General features: G+C 42.6%; 1 protein-coding gene across 2 annotated transcripts in view; it reads left to right on the forward strand.

Moving 5' to 3' along the window:
* Positions 1–17,987, forward strand: part of LGR5 (leucine rich repeat containing G protein-coupled receptor 5) — a 132,655-nt gene that overhangs the window by 87,512 nt on the left and 27,156 nt on the right. For both annotated transcript variants that reach the window (XM_021090898.2, NM_001315762.1), the window contains exons 5-6: positions 15,145–15,360; positions 17,225–17,296. In XM_021090898.2, coding sequence (XP_020946557.1) covers positions 15,145–15,360; positions 17,225–17,296 — 288 coding nt within the window. The remainder of the gene's footprint in view (positions 1–15,144; positions 15,361–17,224; positions 17,297–17,987) is intronic.

Raw genomic sequence — 17,987 nt, forward strand, 5'->3', positions numbered from 1 at the left:
TGTGCTCCTACGGCGCTTTGTCTCACCTTTTTGTGCTACCTTGATACAAGCGTTAAGATTTGACAAAAAAAGCATTATAAACATACTCTTCACCACCAACTACACAGACACCGAACTGTACCAACAGAAGGCGTCCCCTACCCAGTTTGGAGGTTTGGGCTGCTATGTGCCCTTTCCAAGTTTCACTGTTGTCCCAGATTCCAGGGATTTAATGGTACATTTCCGACTTTCTTCAGGGAGTTCCAAAAATAAAAAAAGCTTTGAGTCTAATGGTCATGACATGCATTCCTTATCCGTCTTCCAGCCATTTTCCATGCATACCTCAGCCTTCGTGCCACTTTCACATCGATACAAATAACAAAGAGGGTGACACTTGTCTTATCTATGACACCTGTCTCATCTATGACACCTAGATGGCTTCCGGTCAGCTACCTACCCAGCTTTTCTCAGACTACTGTCAACCCTTAGACCTCTGCTTAGCCCCTTTTCTAATAGTTCCTTTTTCTCTCTCTCTTGAATGCACTCTATTTTCCTCCACTTTATTATTTTCCTTGTATTCTCCATTCACTTTTTAAGAAGGACTCTGCGCCCCCCCCCCATCAGGCTGGCAGTGCACTACCCCTATGCATGCCTGGCTTTGTAACTCCTAAAGGGGGGCTTGCAACCCTGGCTGCAAAGAAAATTGTCTGGAGAGTTCTGCAGCCCAGGCTGCACCCCAGACCAATTAAAATCAGAATCTCTGAATAGGAGCCCCAAGCATCAGTGCTTTCTAATGGGTTTAATTATATCGTTAAGTGCTTCTTCAATGAAAATGGGGGAAATTAGTGTCCTCCTGCATGCCTTCAGATGATCTGCAAATATCCTCCTGAACTCTTTTCAAACCTGAAACAATAACAAAGTCCATATTGTGCATTCCACTATCCAATAATAATGTATTTAGAATATGAAATAAAAATCAGGAGTTGCCTTGTTTTGCTTAATTGAAATAGCTCCTATCTGGCTCTTAGTTCTTTGACAGTTTGGGCCAGATAAAGTTAAGAGGTAGGCCATGTGCTGCATTACCCTACGATTAGAATGTGTCCGTGGACCAGCAGCATTAGCACGTCCCAAGGCATGCAGAAGCTTGAGCCTCATCTCTGTCCTACTTAATCAAAAGCTTCATTTTAACAAATCCTCAGGCATTTGTATGCACAGCACTTTTGAGAATTAACATTTTTAGTGTCTATGACATGAACAAAGTCTACAAACCAAAAATGGTTGAGAACTACTGAAACAGATCGTCGGTATTCCTTGCCCCACCCACACAGACTTGGCTTCATGGAAGGAACTTGATATATGCTGAAACTGGTAACCTTGCTTTGAGGAAGAAACAAATTGTACTCAAGTTTCAAGGGATGCAATTTTCGTTGATTCCATGTAAACAACAATATTTTGCTTTGTTCATAACGAAAGCACACAGGTACATTTGTGTTCTTTGAACGCCCTCCTGCTACTTACAAACTGCTCAGCTGAAGAACAAGAGGGGGAAAAAAAAAGGAGTTCTGGTCGTGGCGCAGTGGTTAACGAATCTGACTAGGAACCATGAGATTGCGAGTTCCATCCCTGGCCTTGTTCAGTGGGTTAATGATCCGGCGTTGCCGTGAGCTGTGGTGTAGGTTGCAGACACGGCTCAGATCCCACGTTGCTGTGGCTCTGGCATAGGCCTGTGGCTACGGCTCTGATTAGACCCCTAGCCTGGGAATCTCCATATGCTGCAGAAGTGGCCCTAGAAAAGACAAAAAGACAAAAAAAAAAAAAAAAGAGAGAGAGAGAGAGAAAACAAGAGGGAAGTCCACATGCCAGAGCCCAGTAGCCCAGAGCCTGCCCCTGCACAGTATGTACATTAGGTTTCTGACATGGCAGTGACGGCCCAGACAGCAGTTGGCCTTTTGTAATGTAATCAAATATAACTTAATTTCCTTTCTGTTTTTTGGAAAGGAATAGGAAATGTAATCAGAATTCACAGTGAATTGTATTTCACCAAGAAACTCTTGGCATTATAGTCCTTTGAGGACTAGGATCCAATTACAGTGATTTGATGGAAACTCAAGGCTTAACCCTCCCATCCCCTCACACCTTTGTATTAAGAGGTAAGAAACAGATCTATGAAAATAATACTTGCTTCAGTTGTTGATTGTCATTAATGACATTGGAGCATCTCACTGTCAATTAGTGAAAGTTCAAGATGATCAAAGAGAATGACGTGTGTCTGTTTGTCCAGTTAACCATAATATTCTTTAATATGTGTTGCTTTTCTTGCCAAGTCTGCACTAGCGAAACTAATTGTGGAAAATGTACAAGCACAAAAATAATGAGTTGGTACATAGAAAATGAAAGGGGAATTAGACATATCTTTAATATTGTCTCTCTTTTCCAATTCTAATAATCATCTTTAGAGTACATTATCTTAAAACCCGAGGAGAGGCGTTCCCTTCATGGCTCAGTGGTTCACAAACCCTACCAGGGTCCACGAGGATGCAGGTTCCATCCCTGGCCTCGCTCAGTGGGTTAAGCCAATCCGGCGTTGCTGTGGCTGTGGTGTAGGCCGGCAGCTGTAGCTCCAATTTGACTCCTAGCCTGGGAACCTCCATATGCCACAAGTGCAGCCCTAAAAAGAAAAGGAAAAAAAAAAAGAGAGAGAGAGAGGAATGGCTGCTTCAGCCTGGAACATGATCTGCCCGAGCATCTTAGTGTGATATCAGCTTAAGGGCTGCAGATCCCCTCTGCTTGGACCCTGTAAAATGGCAATAACTTCACCCCAACTCTTCATAGGAGGGTTTTTGCTACTGATAGTCCAAAAAAGGAAGAAGGAGGAGAAGGAGGTGAGGAGGAAGAGGCAGGGCTCACAGTGCTGAACAGAAAGTAAAGCAAGCCTTGAACCAGCAGCAGTTTTCTCCTTTTAAGATCCAGGACCCTATTGGGTTTCAGACCCAGGATAAAGAATGGGAAGGAAGTAACAGAAGACAAGGAGTTATAAGCAGACAGAAAGAAAGCAGAGGGAGGTAACCAAGAGGATAAGATTAAAGGATCAAAGGGGTTAAAAAAAAAAAAAAAAACAATGGCTTTAGTATTAGTGACATTATTCCCTCCACTAAAATAGTGTCTGGAAAGAGAAATTTTAAGCCTATGTAATACATATACACCACGTTTTTGGTTTATTTTTGTTTTTCACGGAAGTGCCTGTGTATTAGCTACGTCTTGGGATGGAGGTAGACTGAGAAGTTCTAGAGGCCAAGAGTTTTGTCTGTGGCACTGTTTGGAGTTCATCTCACAACCCGTGTGCAAACCAGCCCCCAGCAAATTGTTAGGAGTTTTGTCTTGTCCCCCTGCCCTCATTTAAACATGAGGAGAAAATTATTTTCAAAGGCAAAGCCCTTTTTCCACAAGAAGAGGGTACTCAAATTGGAGCACAGTGCTCAGAATCAGATGGAAAAAAAAAAAAAAAGATGTGACTACTTTAAGTCAGACCCCAGACATGAAATATTCTTATATCCGTTTATAAATCATAGACATGACAGTCTTATCAGATAGATAGGTAAGGACAAGAGAACATGGATGTTATAGAATGAGAGGTAAAATGAACTTTCTTTAGTCTTACAGTATGAAATACAGATTAACTTTGGAAAGTAGGTTGAACTCTTTGGAGAAGCTAAAACGATGACAGCAAAGGGAAGCCACATTGCACATGGGGCGAAGTGTTTCCCCCCCCTTGTCAGGATAGCTGGGGTCTTGATGATTATAAAGAGGCACAGAAAGAACCAGTTGGGTATAGGAATAATACAAGGACAAAAGCAGAAACACCCCTGGCTATAAAAGCAGAAGCCATCCATATTTATTAAAACACTTACCTGCATCATCTCACTTCACCTTCGAAGCAACCTCATGAGATGGGAGCTGAGATTATCCCTTCCTCAGGGATGAGGAAGGAAAAAGCCCAGAGAGATTAAATGACCTTCTCAAGGTCATGTGGCTGGTAATGGAGTCAGGCTAGAGGTGCGTCTGAGGTAAGAAGTCTGGTCTTTCTGGCTCCCACATCTGCCCTTTTTCCCACCACACCGTCTTGCCTCCTGAGAGAATTCATTGCAGGGAACGGACACTCAACAAAATGCGCTTGTGTGAGAGAAAGGAGCCTGACAGAAACACTTAGCATCTCTCAGCTTGTGCTTGTGGAGGTTTAGAAAAAGGAGGGAAAGTAGCAATGCCACAGGACAGGCATAAATAATTGGAGAAGAGAAGAGAACGATATTTCTTCAAGTGTGGGCCAGTCCGACTTTCTTAGTGTTTCCCTATGCATTTGGTTGTCTGTTTCCTCAGTACCTGGGAGGTGGAACTTGTCTCCACTTTCCTGATGAGGAAACCAGCAGTGAGAAAAGGGTCTCTTGTCCCTACTACAAAGGTAAGATGTGACTAGACAAAGGAGGAAGAACTTTCCACACAAAGGAAACTACATGTGCACAACTTTGTTGTGGGGAGGTTAGAGGGAAACTGGAACATCAGCAACCAGAAACAAGATCAGCGTGACAGAAGTAGGAAGAGTGAGGTGGAGAGAAGGGCGAGAAGAGCTTGGTGAGGCAGATGGGGTCCAGACCCCTTGAAAGCCCTTTGGGACATGTCATGGATTTTAGTCTTTATTTTAAAAGCAATGAGAATCCACTGGAGGATTTGGGAGCAGGACAGGGCCTGTGTTACTAGGAGTTCCCGTCGTGGCTCAGTGGTTAATGAACCTGACTAGGATCCATGAGGACGTGGGTTCGATCCCTCGCCTCCCTCAGTGGGTTAAGGATCCTGTGTGGCCGTGAGCTGTGGTATAGTTCGCAGATGCGGCTTGTATGTGGCATTACTGTGGCTATGGTGTAGGCCGGCAGTTATAGTTCTGATATACCGACCCCTAGCCTGGGAACCTCCATGGGCCGCAGGTGTGGCCCTAAAGAGACAAAAGACCACCACCAAATATATATATATATATATATATTCGTGTTACTGAAGTAGTCTACGAGAGAAAGGAGAACTTTGTCAGGATGGGGGCAGTGGAGAAGGAGAAAGGGAAATGCATTTGAGAAACATTTAGATGAAATTACCAGTATTTGGTAATAAGTCGGGTGTGAAGAATGAAGGAGAAAGAAGTTAGATTCCTAAGTTCCTGGTTGGTATAATCACATGCTTACTGAAGCTCATCACTGAGATAAGAAATGCTGATGGAGGACCCCATTTGGGGAAATAATGAGTTTGTCTTGAACATGGGTGTTTGAAGAGGTACAACCAACTAGAGTTGTCACATAGGCAGCTTGCAATCCAGATCTGGATCTCAAAGAAAAGTGAAATTTAGGTTAGGTCTGTCTACCATTTCAAGTGACCTAACTATACGTTGTAATGATTTGATTGACTGCCCTTTAGAAAACAGGCTCCATAAAGGTTGGCACCATTTCTACCTGGTTCACTGCTACATCCACAGCACTAGGTACAGTATCTGCAAAGAAAGTACCCAAGAAACACTTGTTGAGGAATTCCCGTTGTGGCTCATCAGGTTAAGAACCCAATGTAGTCTCCATGAGGATGTGGGTTTGATTCCTGGTCTGGCTCAGTCCACCATTGCCACAAGCAGCAGCGTAGGTTGCAGATACAGCTCAGATCCGGCATTTGCTGTGGCTGTGGCGTAGGCTGGCAGCTGAGACTCCAACTTCCATATGCCAGTGAGTGTGGCTATAAAGATAAATAAATAAACAAACAAACAAACAAATACTTGCTGAACTGAACTGATGCCTCAGACTCTTAAGTTTGATACTCTAAATAGCTGCTTAGGATCAGCTCATCTCCCCCAGTTTGAATGTAGCCTGCATTTGCTGATCTCCTTGCCCCCAACTCTTGCCTCTGTATCCTGATATTTCCCACCTTCCCCTCCTGAGCTGAGTGGGATCCGTGTTTCCTTCAGGGATTTCAAAGCTGATCTATCTACAAGATTTCGTTTTCCCATTGTCTTAGCTGAGGACTCCCCACTTCAAGAGTAGTGTTCAGAGAAGAACCATAACATTCAGTCTCAGGTTGATGAGATTTGGATAGGCGGGAGTTAGGGGATATTCTCAACACAAGGCTCAGAAGTACTGAGAAGGAGCTACAGAAGAGACTAGACTGGGACACAGAAATAAGAGAAACGTTTGGCGAGATAAGGTAAGCTTTGGATATCAGAATGGAAAATTGGGGTTTGAAAGGAAGGGTAATGTGGAAGAACTGTGGATTCCTAACGGGCATGACACAGAGCCCAGTTTTAGGGAGATTATTTTGGCAGCAGCCTACAAGGTAAATTGAAGAGATAAGAGATCAAAGGCAAAAGACTCAGCTCAGAGGCTGTCTCAGTAGCACAGGTGTGAAGAGATAAGAAACTAGACAGTGGAAATGGACAGTCTCAGAGATGAAAATAAATGGAGAGACATTGGTGAATGATGGGCTGGAAAGCCATAGAGGATCCAAGAATGACCCCCAGCGTTTTTTTTCTAATTTTATATTTTATTAAACTAGAGTTGATTTACAATGTTGTGCCAATGACACCCCAGGTTTTAAATCCTGGTGGTAGCTGGGAGACTAATGGTGTCCTTGACAAAAAGGAGGTCTTTGTCTTCTATGGAGAGAAATGAAGCTGAGGAAGTCAGTGCTCATGTTACTTCAGCTATAGATTATCTCCATGTTAAAAAAAAAAAAAAATCACAGCAGCGGCGACCTCTGAGAAACTGAGCAACCTCATGTAAATCGACTTTAAAATAGACCTTTCTTGGAGTTCCCGCCGTGGCGCAGTGGTTAACGAATCCGACTAGGAACCATGAGGTTGCGGGTTCGGTCCCTGCCCTTGCTCAGTGGGTTAACGATCCGGCGTTGCCGTGAGCTGTGGTGTAGGCTGCAGACGCGGCTCGGATCCCGCGTTGCTGTGGCTCTGGCGTAGGCCGGTGGCTACAGCTCCGATTCAACCCCTGGCCTGGGAACCTCCATATGCCACGGGAGCGGCCCAAGAAATAGCAACAACAACAACAACAAAAAAGACAAAAAGACAAAAAAAATAAATAAATAAATAAATAAAATAAAATAAAATAGACCTTTCTTTGGAGTCTTGAACTTCCCAATGATGCCAGAGAGACAGAGGTTTGGTTCTGTTAGACACTTCATCCAGCTACTAGTCAGGTCAGCTGACTAGTCTGTAAATTATTGCACTTCGATAAACCTATAGACTTTGGGCCTCCATAAGCTGCAGAGATGGGAAAAGCTTTTTTACCTTTTCAGAGGCATGTCTAAAGCAATCATTTTTCTTCCTGGTTTACATCAAGTTTGCCAGTAAACAAGGTGGAGAATAGAAAGATAGAAGCAGAAATTCTCATATCAGGAATCATGGTGTTTGTATGAATTCATTTGCTTAATATCTTCCCCAGGTTATAGATGGGAAATTTCATTAGAAAATGGAATCCCACCTTGTTGTCATTTCATAAATATTAGAAAACAATAACAATAAAAATGACATTATTATGAAGAGTTCCTGTAAACCAACACTAATGCAATCTATAAAAAATCATATAGAATAAAATTCTATCCCAGTAATATTATGATAATGATCTGACAAATTCAATTCCAGTGACCCACTGGTTCCAATGCAATAAAATTTCCAAGCAGTAAAATTTTATCATAACAAAGACTTCAGGGACTTGGTCAAATTGTATTATATAGAAGCTTGGAACTACATGCTTTTCATTTCATAGCAAAAGTAAGATAATAATTGGAACTGCTTTCGATTCTTAAAATTGGATAAAAGAACTAAATCATTGTGCTCGTTGGACTCTTCAGGAATTGTTCAGAAGGATCTCACAAAAGGTACAAACGAATGTACAAGGGAGCTGAGCATTTCTTTAAAACGTACGAAGGAAAATGCTCATCCGGATATAAAATAGCAATGTCAATTTTATCTAAGTGATTTTTTTATAGATGGCATTAGTGTTGGTTTACAGGAACTCTTCATGTCAAATGCTGTGCTTTATGATTACTTATTGAAAACATCCCCATAAGCTGTATTATACCAGCAGCTGCACCACTTTTCACACCTTTGCCTGTTTTCCCCTCGAGTCATCCACGTTAATAATTGACAATATTACAGTCATCTCAGACGGGGAATTAGCCAAGATCAATGGCTTATCTTTTGACTAACGCTTTCTTCCTTGTAGTTAATGGCTCATCAAGGACATTCTCAAACAGATACAAGTTTGTGTGATACATTGGCAAGGGAGCTTATACAAGATATATGCAAAGGGCTATTTTTCTGGAAAACCAACAGCAAGAATGGCCTCATAGATTCTTTAATCCTTACCATAATACAATCTATAACTCAAAAAAATCCTGTCAGGAGTGTGGAGGGTGGTGGGCAAAAAATGTTCCTTTTAAAGTTGTAAAATTAAGCTTTTATTTATTTGTTTTGGCCTTTTTTTTTTTTTTCAGGGCCACACGCATGTCATATGGAATTTCCCAGGCTAGGGGTCGAACCAGAGCTGTAGTTGCTGGCCTACACCACAACCATAGCAATGCAGCATCCAAGCCACATCTGAGACCTTCGCTCATGGCAACGTGGAATCCTTAACCCACCAAGTGAGGCCAGGAATCGAATCCTCAACTTCATGGATACTAGTTGGACTCATTTCTGCTGAGCCACCACAGGAACTCCAAAAAATTAAGCTTTTATGCATGAAAACATTAGGGGAAAGACTTCAGAGAGAAGGTAGGAAAATAAGCTTCATTTTGCCATTGCCTGACACTAAAAAATTGAATTTTTTTTTTTTTTTTTTTTTTTTTTTTTGCCTTTAACCTTCCAGCTCCTCCTCACACGGGATGAACTGATATTTCAGACCTTGGTTCACAGTGGATGCGCAATTCTGTCTTATTTTGATCTTGTATCATACTGAGTGACGCTCATCCCGGCCTGGCTCCGTCTGCCCAGACCAGGACATTGAGTCACCAGAGCTTCCTTATCTTCCCTTCTGGTCACCATGCTCTGTCAGAACCACTTGTTTAACATCCTTCCTACCCGCCTTCCTCCGTGTTTCCATCCTTCTTTCAAGCACTCATCTCTTCTCACCCAGACGATGGCAGCTGCCCTGGTCACTTCCTCTCCCCCTAGCATCTCCTGCTCGCTGCTCTCAGAGTGACCTTTCTACAGCACATCCATTATCAGGGTGTCCAGCCTGGAGGCAAAATCAGACACACACACACACACACACACACACCCCAGAGAAACAGTTGCGTGCAGATATTGAAGACTGCTTGGGGGAGGGGGAGACAGTTCTCAGGTCAGTAACCCAGATATTTCCTGGCAGTAAAGTTACCCGGACTCCACATGCTTACCTTGGATGCTCAGAGTTCTCGAAGCATGTCTGGGTGAGGTGGATGGTCCTGCACAGCATCCACTAGAAACAGCCCCCCGCCCAGCGGTTTGTGCCTTAGGATCCCTTCTGGCCATTGTGGAGCCCTCTGACCTCCACACCTCCCTCCAAAGAAGAAGTTCTTTCATCACAGGACCCAAAGTCATGACAAATCCATTTCTTTTTTTTTTTTGGTCTTTTTAGGGCCACACCTGTGGCCTATGGAGGTTCCCAAACTAGGGGTTAAATTGGAGCTGCAACTGCCGGCCTACACCACAGCCACAGCAAGGAGGGATCCAAGCCTCGTCCGTGACCTACACCAGATCCTTAACCCACTGAGCGAGGCCAGGGATCAAATCCGCATCTTCACAGGTGCTAGTCGGGTTCATTACCGCTGAGCCACAACAGGAACAACGCGACAGATCCCTTTCTCCTCAGCTGTGGTTTTCTAAGTTGCATTGCAGAGGTTCATAGTTAATATAAATTCTGTCCTTGCACCAGATGATGTCATATTTTTTCCTCAGCTGTTTTAGCCTTTGGGGCCTTTTAGGACCTTTGCTGGAGGTAACACACAAGAGGTATCCGACTCCTTTTCACTGTGGTGAAAGGCTTCCTGTCACACTAATCAAAACATGCAGTGCTGAACGTATGTACGAAGGAGGATGGTGAACAGACACTCAGCCGTCCTGCCAGTCCACCATATGACCAAAAACAAACACGTAAACAAAAGGCAATCTCCTACCAAGAGATCTGAAATTGCAAAGGGTTAAGATCCTTCAGAAAACATAAAAGAAAGTTTCTCAGGGGGATGATACTATTTCCTAAATGTGAAGATTTTTCTCAATTACGAAATCCTATCCTTCATAGAATGCTGTACTGTTTCCAAAACCCTTCCACATACATTTTCTCATTTAAATCTCATAACAATTTTGTTGCCTGTTGTAATTCTGCTTTACCGATATGAAAATTGACCCTCAGAGAAATTAACTGCTATATCCCCTGATCTCAGAATAAGTGACAGCGTCTGGGTTTAAATTTGTCATAATTCTCCTACTTCGGTGCACTTTCCAGTTTACCATAGGCTCATCGTGACATAGCAAGTAGGGTAAAAGTTTATTTTATCTATCATTTTTTGTAAGTTATAAGTAACATGCAGTTATTTATATGGGTGCCATAAAATAGGTGCCAGTTCCCAGGTATAGATCATTTTCAGATTTTGTTTCAAGATCACAAAGAAGTTTGTCCGAAAGAAGGTGGGACCACTCCCATTGTTAAAGTGCTTTATTTTGCTCCACTTGTCTGCATGCAGGTTTTTTGTCACCTTATTGATGGATTCTTAAATGCCAAGGTCATTGCTAGGAACTTTCTGAGAATGCATTGCGTTGCATGTCACCTCTTCTCCTTTGCCTTCAGAGTGAAGTTTAATATTCAGTAATGTATCAGGAATAAAAACTATTTGCCCTTTGCGATAAGATATATATGTGTGTATATAATAGATTATATCAATACACATGTATACACATACGTGTACATGTAATGATAATACTGGAAGCAGAAAAGTGAGGGTGACTTCTATCAAGTCTAGCTGCAGATGCCTCTTCGTTATTTCTTTTACGGGGGATGAAAGAAGGAGTCTGCATTTCTCAGATCTGAAATTCTCTCACAAGCTGACCCTCATTTCAACCAGCTTTTGACTAAGAGAAAATTTGAGTTTACTCCTTTTTTTCGGACTGGTTTCTATGGTGCAAAGACAAAAATGCAAACTGTTAACCCACTTCAAGTAAGAGTAATTTAAAATCGTTAAGGTTCTTTATAGTTTACAAAGCTTCGTTGTATTACTTTCTTTGATTATAAAGCAACCCTATAAGATAGAGAGGTTGTCTCCCTGCCCCTGCCACTTACAGCTGTGAAAGCTGAGGTCTGTTGACTTGACCATGGTCATATAGCTGCTGTCTGACTTAGACCCAAAATGTTTCATCCCAAATCTCTGCACTAATTCACAGATTCTAAGCTGCCTACACACACACACACACACACACACACACACACACACACCTTTGTGACTTGTAGGAAATCTAAATAACAAAGAGCTACATAATATAATTGTTTTTCTTGCTTCTGATGATGTTATAGAACCAATTTTTATGTGTATTTTCATGTACTGTGTACTGATGTTTTTCTTACACTCAAGTGCTTAAATATTGCATTTTTCAAGCATATGAATAGAAAATGCCCAGCTACCCCCAAAGACCAGAGTGACTTAATATGAGCTCTTCATTTACTCACTGAATAGGCACAACTTGTACCCTGCCAGCTGCTTTGTCCCCAGTTTTAACCTTGTTCTGTAAGAACCACCTGTATGAGTGGCTGGATAATTAATTCCATACTCTGGTTTGCCTTGGGATCTTCTGTGAAGTTTAAATCAGATAACTCCTCTGAGAGTGTACCACTCTCTAAGATAGGTTTGGACCACTGCAGCCAAGTGAACATGAGCTTGAAATCACTGCATTGAGAAGGAGTTTCATTTATGGGGAGCTTCTTTGGGGGGGCACACCCGTGACATAGGGAGGTTCCCAGGCTAGGGATCTAATCAAGAGCTGTAGCCGCTGGCCTACACCACAGCCACAGCCACACCAGATCCAAGCCGCGTCTGCAACCTACACCACAGCTCACAGCAATGCTGGATCCTTAACCCACTGAGCCAGACCAGGGATCGAACCCATGTCCTCATGGATGCTAGTGGGGTTTGTTAACCGCTGAGCCACAACAGGAACTCCCTATGGGGAGCTTCTTATATGAAGAAGCTGTTGAAAAAGTGCTCAGAATACCTGAGTACTGGGCCTTCGTGTTTTAGTATTTGCAGTGTTAGAACTGAGAAGAATTGCCCTGTTTTACTCATTTCATTTCAGATTACAAGATAGCTCTAAGATTATGTCGTAGAAACAAGATTACCTCCTTAATACTGGGGGAGGGGAGTGATTCATAAAAGATGTCTATCCAGAGAAATGGACCTTTCAACATTGGAAACTGACGCCAGGGTCACTTGGAGATCCAGCAGAAACTTTGGTAGTAATTTAAATATCAAAGCCGACAAGCGTGTGACTCCTTGCAAAGAGCCTTTTCTGTACGTGTACCCTGACGCTTGCACTGAACTCGAAGGTCAGTCATTTTCAGCGCTTAGAAGCCACTTGTCATTTCAATGCATAAGCCACAGGCAATAATCAGACAACACATCAACTAAAACTCGAAATCTCACATCCTTTAAATAAAGTCTTCATGCTATAATCATTGCAATCGTTAAGGAGAGTTTACATATGCGCTTTTTTTTTTTTTCCCCTTGTCTTTTTGCCATTTCTTGGGCCACTCCCGTGGCATATGGAGTTCCCAGGCTAGGGGTCGAATTGGAGCTGTAGCCGCCGGTCCACACCAGAGCCACAGCAACGCGGGATCCGAGCCGCGTCTGCAACCTACACCACAGCTCACGGCAATGCTGGATCCTTAACCCACTGAGCAAGGGCAGGGACCGAACCCGCAACCTCATGGTTCCTAGTCGCATTCGTTAACCACCGCACCACGACGGGAACTCCCATATGTGCTTTCCTAGTCAAACAGAAACCAGCACCTCCTCACCCCCTGGTGAAATTATACCTTATTTGAACATGGGTTGAGCATGTGGTGGCTGGAGCAAGGGGGAGAGACGGTATTGTTTTCCTAAATGTTTCCAGTTCCATTTGGAGACAGAACCTTGAGGCATTTGGAAGCTGCATTTCTGCTGCCTAACAATGATAGCTGTCCTGGAAGTTTAACTGTGAGTGGGCTGTGAAACCAGACTTGTTTGTTCCAAGTGCCCTTATCTCGGTAGCAACACTTGGCCCAGGGCCTTGAGGGCCTCCCTCCCCATTCAGTCAGGAGAAGCAGGAGCCAGAGCAGTGGGGAACACGTGTGACCAAAAGTGAGGACGCCCCTTCCATCGAGATTAGCTCCCTACCACAGACAGCGCTCTCTCTTTCTAAATTGTTTAAATTTGGTTTGCAGGGGATTATTCCGTGATCCTGGTGTGCTTCCTGCATCTGTTTAGTCTTAAATGCTTCCTACAGCATTTTTCAAAATCCACTCGTGATTTTCTAATCCTTCCTAATACAGGAAAGTTGTTTAAAATGCAACTCTTCTTACTTTTTTTTAATCCTGGCTTTGAAAATGCAAACTAATGTGTGAACCTTAAGAACAGATTGGAAAAAATAAGTGAGGGTTGTTGGATGCAGAGTTGAATGTCGGTGGTTCTGTCGTTTGTACACCTTTCAGAAAATTTCAGGTTGTGTCTGTTTGGTCACTTCAAAATGACAAGTTAAGGCATTGTGATTAGAGGCACTGTTTATGTTGGATCGGAGTGAAATAAATGTGTTGCACTCCCTCTGCTGGCTCTGAAGCTGCAACAACTTATTAACTAGACCTATTTTCAGATGTATTTCCCCGTTTAAAAAAAAAAATGGTGTGCAGGAAAAGCAAGCACAAACTAGAAAGCTGCTAATTTTATTATTCGTTTAAAATGTCAAGAAAAACTAACATCTGCTCAATGCCATTGGCTAGGATAAGCAAAAAAGCCAGAAGATTTTAGGCTTTTCAGCACTGTACTAAGAAAAAGGGAGAGGCCACCTCCCCCTCTCCCTGAGGCATAACTCCAACAGCCTTGTAAAAATTACTCGGTCCCTTTCAGATCCTGAAATAATCTTTTCTCAGACCTTAATGAACAAAGTAGTAGATGAGTTGGCTTTGTATGTTGAAAGCAGTCCAGGAAAGCAACAGCATCTAGTTGGCTTGGGGTGGGAGGGAGGGGAGAGGATGCCTTTCTCCCCGTGTCAAAAAGGAAAGCTAAAAGATCATCACTCGGAAACCTTATACCCCAGGGGAGGCCACTTCCTTGCAGGAAAGCGTGTTACCCATGGTCCTGGAGGAGAATCACAGCAGTGTGGAATTTTACAGACAAGGGGGCCTAAGCAGCAATGCTTCTACTCAGGAGTGAGAAGAGAGGCTACCAGGAGAACAGAATGCCCCAGATGTCGGGGACCGGGGCGGGGGCGGTCCTGAGGGTCCCAGGCCCTGGGTTTTTGTTTGTTTGTTTGTTTCTATTTTGGGTGGGGTTTTTTTTTTTTTTTTTTTTTTTTTTTTTTTTTTTTTTTTTTGCTTTTTAGGGCCACAGCAATAGCAAATGGAAGTTTCCTGGTCGAGTTAGAACTGCAGCTGCCTGCCTGTGCCACAGCTGTAGCAAGGCCAGATCCTTTAACCCACTGAGTGAGGCCAGGGATTGAACCCACATCCTCATTGACGTTATGTCAGATTCTTAACCCAGACAGCCACAACAGGAACTCTTTCTTTCTTTCTTTCTTTCTTTCTTTCTTTCTTTCTTTCTTTTTCTCTCTCTTTCTTTCTCTTTCCTTCTTTCTTTCTTTTTTCTTTCTTTCTTTCTCTCTCTCTCTTTCTTTCTTTCTTTCTTCCTTCCTTCCTTTCTTCCTTCCTTTCTTTCTTTCTTTCTTTCTTCTTTCTTTCTTTTTTCTTTCTTTCTTTCTTCCTTCCTTCCTTCCTTCCTTTCTTTCTTTCTTATTATTTGTTTATTTACCTGGCCCTGTTTCAATCTTGGTAATTAGCATATTGAGGTCTTCTTGCAAGGTCCGTCTTCTGGCTGGGCTTTGCTCTCTTTTCCACTCTTGCTCACTGTCTTCCACAGGCGCCTGGATGCCAACCACATCAGCTACGTCCCCCCCAGCTGTTTCAGTGGCCTGCATTCCCTGAGGCACCTGTGGCTGGATGACAACGCTTTGACAGAAATCCCTGTCCAGGCTTTCAGAAGTTTATCAGCGCTGCAGGCCATGACCTTGGCCCTGAACAAAATACACCACATACCAGACTATGCCTTTGGAAACCTGTCCAGCTTGGTAGTTCTGTAAGTTTTATTGATTTTTTTTTTCCTCTATCATTTAACAGTTTCTAAATTCACTCTAAGGCCTTGACCTTAAACTGATAGCCCTTAAACTTTGAATAGGGACATTTTAAGGAAAGAAAAACTCCCCAAATGACTCATAAATGTTCTAATTGTATAAAAGAATTAAACATTTATGGAGCACCTGTTAAGTACCAACCACTGCTAGGCATTCAAAAATAATAAAATACGACCTCTGTCTTAGGGGAGCCCATTGTATATTAAACAGGTAATCACCACACTGTACAGTTAGAACTATAACTGGTTTTAAAAAATCCCTTATTCCTGATAATAATTTATAATTCATGTCAAGTTGAAATATGTCCCTTTTGTTATTTAGTAACTACTTCTTGAACCCCTTCCAAAGGAACAGAAGCAAGAAGAAACCCTTGACAATGAGCCATGCATTTGTCTAGCTTCTTTCCTTTGAGGTCTAGCTTTCATTAATTTTGAGTAAATCGAAATGATTCTCAAGTAAGAGTTTGAAAAATAATCAGTTTAAAAGTGTAGAGATATGGATTTCCCCTGTGGCTCAGTGGGTTAAGGATCTGACATTGTCACTGCAGTGGCTGAGGTCGCTGCTGTGGTGCAGGTTCAATTCCTGGCCTGGGAACTTCTGCATGTCGCAGGTGTGGCCCCCCAAAAAAAGAAAATAATAAGCAAGAAGTGTAGCAGTATGGCGCATGTGTACAATATAATAGTTAATCATTGAAACAACTTGAAAGTCTCTGAGATCAGCTTGCATGGGAAGTTCCAGTAAGGCATCTTCTTGCACTATTTCAAGCCCACTCCCTAGCCCACTGCTGCCTTCCACTTTTCTCAATGACACATCTGTCTCTTGCACTGCAGTAATGTACTCCTTTGAGCTCTGGCCAGCACTTTAGCCATCTCTTTAGGTTCCCCTCAATCCCTTTCCCCATGTGCTTCATATAAAAGATCCTCAATAAATGTCATGTAGATCTCCCATGAAACCAGCATGTATTTATTAGAATGAAAACCTTAGCCTGAAATGGTAGAGCATTTGGGGTGACCTTAACAAATTTCTATAGTGAATTTCATTTGCAAAGGATGATGCTTCTAACCCACTAGAAACTGGGTAGGTGCTTTAATTTTTCCCTCCACTAGAGGAAATGGATTTACAAAGATTTCTTCTTTTCTGACTATCCTCTTTAAGCCCCCTTTCCAAAAGTCCCTGTGGGACCTGGTCCAGTTTTCAGTTATGCTCACAGCTGTTCTCACTGGCCCTGATCTAAGTGACTTACCATTGAGCCAAAGATGATAATTAGATACATTAGTGCTGTGGCAAGATAGCTAATCTCCTTGGGCAGCCGAAAAATATCCCCATTCTCTGCGGCTGAAATTGTTGTTTCCTGTTAACCTGAGTCCCCACCCTGAGAATGTAGCCAGGAGAAACCATCAGCTTTAACAGTAAATGTGCTTAGTGCACCTTGGCCTTTTCCTCCATCCTCCATTTGTCTGTGTTTGTCAGAATCTCTGTGTAACATCCTCCATCCCAAAGCCATGCTGAACAACCTGAACTTACTTTCATCAGACTCGCTCACTCCATGAAATCTCAAACCCAAAAGGTAAAACTGTGACTGCCTATTAAATTCTGTGGCATAGGATCGTCTGTGGTACCAGTGAATGGGCGTATAGCTTTTAAAACAAAATGAAACAAACAAAAAAAGTTAAACTCAGCATTTCTTATATATCATCAGTGCATTCTTTAGCATAAGTTTCTTTGGATTTCAGCAATCAAAACGCCATGCCTTCGTTTCCCCATGCGGTGCCGTATGCCTTCATGACTGTCTGTAATATTCTCCTGCAGGCATCTCCATAACAATAGAATCCACTCCCTGGGAAAGAAATGCTTTGATGGGCTCCACAGCCTAGAGACTTTGTGAGTTGACCTTTTATTTTGTTTCCCTGTTTTCAGTGTTTTCATGACTATCCTGAAGGAATCGAAATAGCCTTCAAGTCAAACTTGCTATTTGGTTTGGTTAATTGCCTGAGCTTTAAACAGATATTTACAGTGGCTTTATCTTACCCCTCCAACACACACCCTACAGAGCTGAACAATAAAAGCGAGATTTTATTTTAATCTAACAAGAGTGCTAAATTAGAATCATTATAAGCTAAATGAGACGTCCTCCACTGAGCAGTGACTGTTTGCTTAGGAATGTGGACTCTGTGTCAAGGATTAGTTCTGTATTGTCCCTTGGGCTCACTATTCATGAGCCTGGTCCTCTGCTCTGAATGAGAGGATGCAGAGGAGGCAAATGCCAGGGTCTCCAATTGGAGAGGAACAAACATTGTATTAGCCAACAGTGGAGATTCCTGCTGAAGCAGCTCAACAGTCTAAAAAGTAATAACAGCTGCCATTTACTGAGTGTATCTCTAACCAGATATTGCACTGAGCACTCAACCACATGTTTCAGTCCATCCTACAACTAACCCCTCCTATGAGAGCAGGTATGACTATCCCATTTTAGGCTCTAGTAAGGTTAAGTTAATTTACCAACCCAGCATAGCGCATCAGCAGCATAACTAGGATTGGCTTCCTTCTCTAGCTTGACTCCAAAATTCAAGTT

Source organism: Sus scrofa, chromosome 5, assembly GCF_054392235.1.
Source record: "Sus scrofa isolate SSC_HxYL_T2T_F1_AM1 chromosome 5, Sscrofa_HxYL_maternal_Yorkshire_Landrace_v2.0, whole genome shotgun sequence".
Lineage (NCBI taxonomy): Eukaryota > Metazoa > Chordata > Mammalia > Artiodactyla > Suidae > Sus > Sus scrofa.